The sequence below is a fragment of the Bombyx mori genome, chromosome 7 (genome assembly GCF_030269925.1).
Source record: "Bombyx mori chromosome 7, ASM3026992v2".
Lineage (NCBI taxonomy): Eukaryota > Metazoa > Arthropoda > Insecta > Lepidoptera > Bombycidae > Bombyx > Bombyx mori.
Window position 1 is genome coordinate 258,884 of NC_085113.1, and position 9,575 is coordinate 268,458.

The window sequence follows — 9,575 nt, forward strand, 5'->3', positions numbered from 1 at the left end:
AACTTGTATAAATGAAAGCTCATCTTGAAAATTTCACTAGTGAAATTCAGAATCTATCAATTATTTATCTTGTGTTCTATAATAGCTACCCGCTACGTAGCATTTAGTATATACTTTATACAGCATTTCAATAATGGCTGACGTTTGTTAAAGTACTAATTGAACAATTACTGTAATTGGCTTAAAAAGTTAAATTTGTTTCAAAATTCATTTGACCTTCATTTCTGAATGACTATTTATTGTAAAGCTCATGGAAGTACATACTGAAATAAAAAATTGAAAAGAAAATTTGTTTAAGAGTTTGTAATTTTTTTCTATTATTTATCAATTAAAAACCCAATACAACACAATGCTCTCTCTAATTGATCAATAAGAAAAATAATAACAATTTTATTGATAAATACTGTAATGACTGACTTGCGCGACTGTACTCTCCAGAGTGACCCGGTTGTTAGGAGTTATTCGCGGCGGGGTCCTTGACCCTGAATCGTATTTTCTTTTATTTCTGTACAAAAAAGTACACTAGTTTATTTGCGCTTTTACTGTATTGTACCTAGCCTGTACACACCATTGTTGTTGTTTGGCTCATGTTGAAAGAGTAAAAAAATCTAATAACAAGAGGCAATAGGTATGTGGTCGGTTCCTAGAAATAATAGGTATTTTTACCTATGAAGTTGCTGTACTACAAATAAATTGTAAATTCAAATGAATTTTATTTTAAAAACATGTTTTTCTATTTTCATATTCAGTGCTTTGTTTATTGATTGTTTGGTGGTCTAATGCCTTCACAGCTTTTTGGCACCAGGATTACTGCGCATGTGTTCTGTGAGGAGCTGGACACAATGATGGAGGAGCTCGTGAATCTCCAACCAATCTTGGTTAATCGCTCATCCCCGCGGCTTCTACATGACAACGCTCGACCTCACACGTTGCAATAGACGGTCCGCAGTTGGAAATTTTGCGTCATCCACGGTACTCACCAGACCTTACGGGGACAGACTTTTACTTCTTCCCAAGTTTGGACAACTTCTGGGGAGGGAAAAAATTAAATACCCGAGAGGCAGTACAAAGTGCCTTTGTAGCTATTTCTGCTATGAAACCATCCGTTTTGGAGGTAAGGGCGGACGTTATTTCAATGCAATCAAAACTTTAAGCAGCTTCGCTTCTCAAAGTGAGCGGTGGAATTCTCTGTGCTGTATTATTATTAACTAGACGATGACCGTGATTCTTAGAAATTATATTTCGGGTTAAAGATATTCTTTATTCTCAAAAGAATTACATAAATTCACTTAAATGAGAACATTAAAATAGTTCTAATTAATTCAGTTCGTGCAGTACATGAAAATATTTTATAGTAACAATATGCGGTGTTATGACAATATATTTAACAAAAACTATAAAGATTATTATTTTCTTAAAATGTATAAACAAGGTAGATTACCACAGCAGATCACCTCGACCAGCCGCCGGCCGCTCGGTGGCGGGTAGATATTGGCGCCACAAGGAGCTAGTTCGCATGGATGTGGCATTGGTAAAATGTTTGCAGGTTGTTAGTTTCGTTGTTTTTTCGTTTCATTTTTTAACTACTTATCGATAGACTTCAGGACGCACTTGAGCTCATCAAACTTTCCCGGCTTAACAATGCTGCGTACATTGGCGTAGAGAAATTTGAGAGATGGGTAGAACGTTTCAATTTGTGAGTAGTCGTTTGTAATCTAGTATGAAATGTTCTCAATTTGTAAGATTCCTATTCTGGTACTAGATTGTTTGTTGCCGGCGCAGAGTTTTTTGGTAAGGATTCTACTATTGCTGGTTCTCCTTTTACATATTTAATAGAAATATTAGTTTCGCCATTGGAAATTCGATTTTCAAGTTCTTGTTTCAGGATTTTTAAGGTTTCTCTCTGATGTGGAGTTTGATCACTGTATATCTTGACGTTAGCAGCTGCCATGTTATTTCGGTTTCTAAGTATAACTTTAACAATGTCCTCTGATTTAAAAATAGCTTTAATGGGGCGGATTTTGTCATGTTGATATTTTCCTAGACGGTGTATGTTTTCAGGTTCAGGACAGTTACTTGAGGCCATTTTAGTAAGTTTTATAATTTCTTTTCTGTCATATTCCAATCTTTCTATAGCATTTTCAGAGGTGGCTTCTATGACACCGCATACGATAAAATACGGATTAAATACGGATTACATATTGTAAAGTGATGAAACATTCCAAGATCGTTTAGGAATTTTTAAGTGAACTCGTGAGTTAAAAAGACACAAATAATATAAATAAACAATTCACTTTCTTGGTCTAACCTTAAACTAAACACTCATTGGCTTCGGGTGGCTTAACAACGCCATCTGCTGAAATAGCTAAGTTATGAAAATATTCGCCAATAGATGTCGGAAAGAGTCATAAAGTTGATTATCGATAGAGTTGATTATTGAAAACACGAATAAAACAACATTTTCTGAAAAATAAATCGTAGCTAGATCGATTTATCGCCCCCGAAATCCCCTGTATACTAAGTTTTATAAAAATCGTTGGAGCCGTTTCCGAGATTAGATATATATATAGTTTATTTATTTATATATATATACAAGAATTGGAGCCGTGAACTCATCATTCGAATCCAACAGTTTCAACTGATCGAATACGGATCAATGACTTCTTTACAAATTGTTCTCAGGTAAGCGACTACTCTGGGTGCCGCACCGAGCTACCTTTGAAACAAATGCGATTTTATTATACTATACCATCATTCTGTGCAGAGTGACGGTCGCCTGATCTCCAGATACTAATAGTCTACTGGAACATCTCTGGGCTCGAAATTCTGCCGGTGTCACAGCACTTTTTACTGGTGGTAGGACCTCTTGTGAGTCCGCGCGGGTAGGTACCACCACCCTGCCTATTTCTGCCGTGAAGCAATAATGCGTTTCGGTTTGAAGGGTGGGGCAGCCGTTGTAACTATACTGAGATCTTAGAACTGATATCTCAAGGTGGGTGGCGCATTTACGTCGTAAATATCAATGGGCTCCAGTAATCACTTAACACCAGGTGGGCTGTAAGCTCGTCCACCCATCTAAGCAATAAAAAATAAAAACCTATAATTCCCCGAGCACGTGAGCCATTATAAAACTTTTCCATTCTAGATTATCTTTTACACCAGCTTTTATAGCCAGTGACGTCATGATCGCGAGACTTCGCGCTAACAATGTGCAATACTAGCCTTAATTAGTCAAATGTAATAGTAGTTACGTGATACTGTCGCGAGAGTAAAGTCGACCATATCGGCTTAATGATGGTAGATCGTTATCAGGATTAAACTTTACTTGGACTAAGATCATGTGAGTCATCCCTCGGGACAGCTTGGGGCCTCGGTGACCACACCGGGTGGTACGTAAGCTCGTTATCGTCGACTGTCGGAGCAGCACGCGTGAGGGAAGCAGATTTACACGACGCCCCATCAAAATAACTGTAAAAGAGCCATCCAAAAACCCTGAGCTCTTCTGCTCTTTTGTGCTTATAATAGAGAAGGACAACGTCACGGAGCACGCGCAGTGTCAGCTCAAATACGGATCAAAACATCCGTTGCCATTAATAGTAATAATTATTAATAAATAAAAGAAAAAATGGATCGGCGACATCAGAGAACATGAGGTAAACACAGAACTTTTATGTAGTGTAAATAGATTTGATGCTTTTTATTTACTTTTTTAATTTATCAAAGTAATAATTTAATGAAAACCCAAGCACGTAAACGGTACATACGTATACGAAGCGAATGTATGTATTTAAATTATATATTTAATTAAGCCTGAGCATGTGTCGTAGATTTATCAGCACACCAGCACAAGGTTCCCATTATGGTAATTAGTCTGCGATGCTTACGGACATCAGCAATGTGAGGGACGTTACAAAGCCGCTAACCTAATATAACTTATACAATTAACTTTTTTATTCATTAAATTATATTAATGCAAACATTCGTTTGACGAGCGGTTTGTTTGTTCTGTGTCTGGGTGTCAGTGGCGTAGCTAGGTAACCAAGGGCCCTGGGGCAAATAAAAAAATGGGGCCCCACTGCTATGTACACTAATTACGTTTTATCAAATAAAAATATGAAATATACCAATAAAATGCTAAGCTACTTAAGCTCTTTTTTTGTGCACTGCAGGGCAGGTATTAAAAATATTAAACAGTAACAACATAAATTACAATTAATACTTGGTGTAGGTTTGGCTAATAAAACGAAACAGAGAAGATTCAAGGGTTCAACACTACAACCAGACGGCGCAGCTCAGCCCAAGGACGCTCGGCCGACGGAGCCTTCGAGGCGAATCGAAGGCTCTGAAATATCGGCCGTCTCGATACGGCAGCCCGTCAGGCCGCCCAGACGGTGCCGCTGTTGACCCAGAATACCCCACTGGACCAGAACCAGCCTGTCGGGTCGGTGTATCGTATCTCCTTGGCGGCGCGCTAGAGTGCTGGTAGCGCGTCGTGCGGCCTCTACGAGCTTACTTACTCTTGATACAGTATTAATTTTTCAACCGTTCTCGCAAAAAAATTATCTTAACTCAAATTCACAATAAAACGCACCTCGATGAATAATAAAACGCACATATCACTATCCGTCAAATTGACAACACTGCCAACCTACAGAAAGAGTTTAGGGGAATTCCCTTAGCATAACATTTGAATTTCTCTCATCTGAGTTGTCATGATTAAAGTGGGGTTGCAGCCTGTCATATTTATTTTGAAAATAGGAAAAATTTCCAAAAGTTCAATTCGATCGAGATTTCTGGTAAGGATTCGAGGGCCCCCTGAGCTTGAGGGGCCTGGGGCACTGCCACGCTTAGCCCCTGGGTAGCTACGCCACTGCTGGGTGTTTATATATTTAAATGTATTTTCGTTCAAATTATTTACATACGATTGTAAACAGGACCTAATTATGAATCGCTCTACACTTAGTCTTGGAAATTAGCTTGTGTTTATTGATTTGTTATGTAGTGTGTTAATGTAGTATAATAAATTACACTAATTTCCAATATAATATTAAATAATAAGCCTCTCAAAGCCCAACCCCACGTCCGTGTAAAACATCTAAACCACGTGAGAGGCGGACATCTGAAACGAAATTACCAATCAGTTGACCAAAAGGGCCATGGCAACCCCCAAACAAATGGAGAGAATAAATAAAAGTAAACGTTTAATGTCGCTACCCGAGGGTGATCGTCGGGGCACGTCTGGAGCTGACGCTGGATGTGACAGTATACGGACCGTCAGTGGCTTCTCGTTGAACAGGCGGGCGAGAGCCGGGGAACCCGAAAGGACCACAGCCGACCATAACCGAGACACCGATGTAACTTTGCAGAGCGGGGAACTTCCCACTAGCTCTGCCGGTCCATTGGTAGAGACCATGACAAGTTCAGTAGACACTAATGATTCGAGAAGGAAGTGGTCAACAGAAGAGATACACGAATTAATGTTTTGTTACTACAAGGCTAAGGCAGAAGGAGTAGGTTTTATGAAGCGTTTAGAAATGTATTTTAAAGAAAGAAATCCAAATAATCCTAAGATACATAAATTCACAGGCAACACACTATCCAACCAAGCCCGAAGCATAATCAACCGAAAATGGGTTTCAACACAGCTATTACAAGAAATTAAAATGAGAGCAGAACAATCTAATAGGGAAACAAACAGTAATTTACCTGACAACAATACAATTTTAGTTATACCATCACCTTTAGTGAACAATACACAACCTACACTGACGACTGTACTGGAACATACACCCACAGACATCGTCAATGTTTCACCTTACACACAGGCTAACCAACTACTAGACGATGAGATTACAGATATACGTACAGATCAGTACACTTTAGATAAAATAGGGACTTTTAATATAGATATGCATACACAGCAAACACAAAGCTTAGATGAGCCCGAGGCAATTATTTTACAGTTTTTACAAGTACTATCAGAAACAAAGGAGACATGTATAACAGACCGACCTTGTCTACCAAAACCAAAATTTAATAAAACTTTCATCGCCAATTTAGGTAAAATTAACACATACATTCCTAATTTATTAGATACACATAACACCTTACGAGAACTAAATAACATAATTTATGCAGCGGCAAAGACACTCATTATTGCCAATGGGCAAAAGCCATTCACACCTCGCACTACAATAAAACCCAGAAGTGATCCCCCTTGGAAAAGAAGAATAAAGAATAAACTTGAGGACATTAGAAAAGAACTAGGTAGATTGGTGGAAATTAAGAAAGGAGTCAATAGCAGAAGACTGATAAAAATTAAAGATAAACTTTATGAAAAGCACAAGATATTCAGTGATATGGACCATGACAAGACAGTTGAAGTTTTAAGCTAGAGAGTCAAAGCGTTGGCAGGTAGGATAAAGAGGTATGAAGATATTAATAAGAGAAAGGAACAAAACAAACAATTTCGCGAAAACCAACATGCATTTTACAGATCACTTAGTGCAAATAAAAAAAGTCCGACAGAAATTCCAACAAAAGAAAACATACAACAATTTTGGAGTTCCATCTTATCACAACCTATACCATACAATAAACAGGCAGAATGGATAGCAGACATACAGAATGAAACAGATGATATACATAAGCATAACTTTCAAGAGATAACTGTAGAAAGAGTAAAAACCGCAATAAGAAAAACACATAATTGGAAAACGCCTGGACTCGATAAAATACAGAACTATTACTTAAAATACCTCACTAACATACACCCACACATTACTCACTTATACAACAAACTATTAGATGGAAGAGAGACGCTGGAAGAATGGTTCACCACTGGACAAGTTATTTTAATTCCAAAGAATGATAACACACAAAATCCACAGAACTGGAGACCAATAGCCTGCCTGCCAACCATGTATAAACTCCTCACCTCTATAATTGCAAACGAACTATACGAACACTGCGAAACTAATGATATATTAGCTCCAGAACAAAGAGGATGTAGGCGTCGCGCTCGGGGCTGTAAGGATCATCTCATGATTAATAAAGCAATCCTGGAAGACGCCCATCAGTGTCAGAAAAATCTTAGTATGGGCTGGGTTGATTATCGAAAGGCCTTTGATAGTATTTCCCATGACTGGCTACTTAAAGTTCTTGAATTGTATAAATGCTCACCTACTATCATTGACTTTCTAAAAAAGGTTATGCCCTCATGGAAGGTGATCATGGCGGCCCGTGGCGTGAATTCCTCTGTGACAACAGACCTAATAGCTGTCCGCCGTGGTATCTTCCAAGGCGATTCGCTGTCACCACTACTGTTTTGCTTAGGTATAAATCCCTTATCATTCCTTCTGAATAAATACATACAAAAAGGGTACAAACTTAAAAACAATACAGCTATTAACCATTTATTATACATGGATGATTTAAAGTTATATGCCAACAATAAGAACAGCCTCAAAGTTTTACTTGATAGCACAGAGATTTTTACTAGAGACATAGGAATGGAATTTGGCTTAAATAAATGCAATGTGCTTCATTTAACATCTGGAAGGAGAGCTGAGCACCAGAGCGAAGGTCACATACTGTTGAGTGGCTTAAACTTCGAACATTTGAAGGAAGACGAAAATTATAAATACTTAGGTATAGATGAAGCAGGCAAAATAGATCATAAAAGAATTCAGGATCAGGTGAAAAGAGAGTACTTCAAAAGAGTAAAATGCATCACTAACACACAACTTAGCGCGAGAAACCTCATAACGGCCATCAACACTTATGCCACACCAGTTCTTTTATACACGTTTGGAATAATAAACTACAAAAATAGTGACTTAAACAAAATAGATATAAAGACAAGGAAGATACTCACTTTGAATAAAGCCCAACAACAAAAAGCGGATATCGAAAGACTCTATTTACCCATAGAAGAAGGAGGCAGAGGACTTATAAATATAGAAATGTTACACAAAACTCAGATTATTAAATTTAGGCAATATTTAAACAATGAACAGGACCAAATCATAAAAGCAATAGTTAAACACGATAAACATAGAGATAAACATTCAATACACAAAGATGGTAAAAATAATGCAGTAAGAATAGAATTAACAGAAAACAGAAACTACACCGATACTGAAATTAAGAAAGCAGTAATAAAGACTGGCATCAGTAAATGGAAAGAGAAACCGCTACATGGACAATTCCGTAGGTCCGTTATAGAGAAGGGTAATATAGATCGAGAGTATTCGTTCCGCTGGCTTAAGAAACAAATCGTGTCCCCCACGTTAGAATCTTCAGTATTCGCTATACAAGATCAGGCAGTAATTACGAGACAAATAGAAAGAGATATTCTAAAGAAATCTGTCGATGGTAAATGTCGCCTATGCCTAGCAAAAGACGAGTCCATAGAGCATATAATCTCGGGATGTGAAAAACTGGCCGGCACTTACTATGTGAACAGACATAACAACATAGTAAAGTATATTTGGTGGGCAATAGGAAGAAAACACAATTTTGAATTAGACTCGCTATGGTGGAAGGTGAATTTGACTCAACCTCAGATAAAAGAAAACAGCTCCGCGAAGCTAATGTGGGAGATACCAGTGCAGACGGACGTTACAATAAAGCACAATAGACCAGATATAATATACATAGACAAGACAGAAAATAAAACCTACTTAATAGATGTAACTGTACCATCTGACTACAATATAGGACCAAAAGAACTGGAAAAACTTAGTAAATATCACCCCTTAAAAGTAGAACTAACACGACTCTGGAATACACACACAGAAACCATCCCCATAGTAATAGGCGCAACAGGCGTAGTGGCAAAAAGTATACATAGATACATAAACAAACTGGAAGCAAATATAAACATACACATAATACAAAAACAAGCAGCCATACACACGTGCACAATAATAAGTAAAGTTTTGGGTAATACAGTTTTCATAAATTCAAGGGAGTCCGAACCTCCTCTTCCCTGAAGGTTTCAGGGCGGGAGCTAGGAACTAAACCGAGTCAAGAACTCGAGAGAAAACTCCTTAAATAATAATAATATATATTATTATTATTTCTGGACTGGACTGGAGCACTGGAGTCATACCAAAGTACCTTCACCACTCCATCAAGCTATTAGATTTAACCAAAAATATATTTTTTACCACGCAATAAGCCACAATTGTAAATACGTGTCGGATTGTTCGGAAATTTTTGCAGGACGAAACATCAGACGAAACTAAAACTGAAAATGAACTCCACTTGGCGTAGGCCCGTGGTTTTTCAGTATTTACCGAAATTCATAGAAATTTGAGAATAAAAACTTTGTACATAATTATAATAAACAATTATTCCAAACATAGGTATAAAAAATAAAAACAAAAATAAGAATAATAACGAGGCTTGGAAACGGTTACCGACTCAGCAATGCCTAACAATAAATAAATAAATAAATATTTACTAACGATCACGCCACGTTAACTAGTCCCGTGATAAGTTCGTAAAGAACTTGTGTTACAGGTACCAGATAACGGAAATAAATGTAAGATTTTTATTATACACATACA

General features: G+C 37.5%; 1 protein-coding gene across 1 annotated transcript; it reads left to right on the forward strand.

Annotated features, from left to right (window-relative positions):
- Window positions 1–6,920: 6,920 nt before the first annotated feature.
- On the forward strand, window positions 6,921–8,996 carry LOC134199107 (uncharacterized). The gene has a single exon (XM_062669278.1). It carries the CDS (start codon window positions 6,921–6,923, stop codon window positions 8,994–8,996), a length of 2,076 nt encoding a protein of 691 aa, XP_062525262.1.
- Window positions 8,997–9,575: the final 579 nt, after the last annotated feature.

Excerpts from the sequence above, each read along its gene's own strand:
- LOC134199107 (XM_062669278.1), top strand. The coding sequence starts at position 6,921 with ATGTATAAACTCCTCACCTCTATAATTGCAAACGAACTATACGAACAC.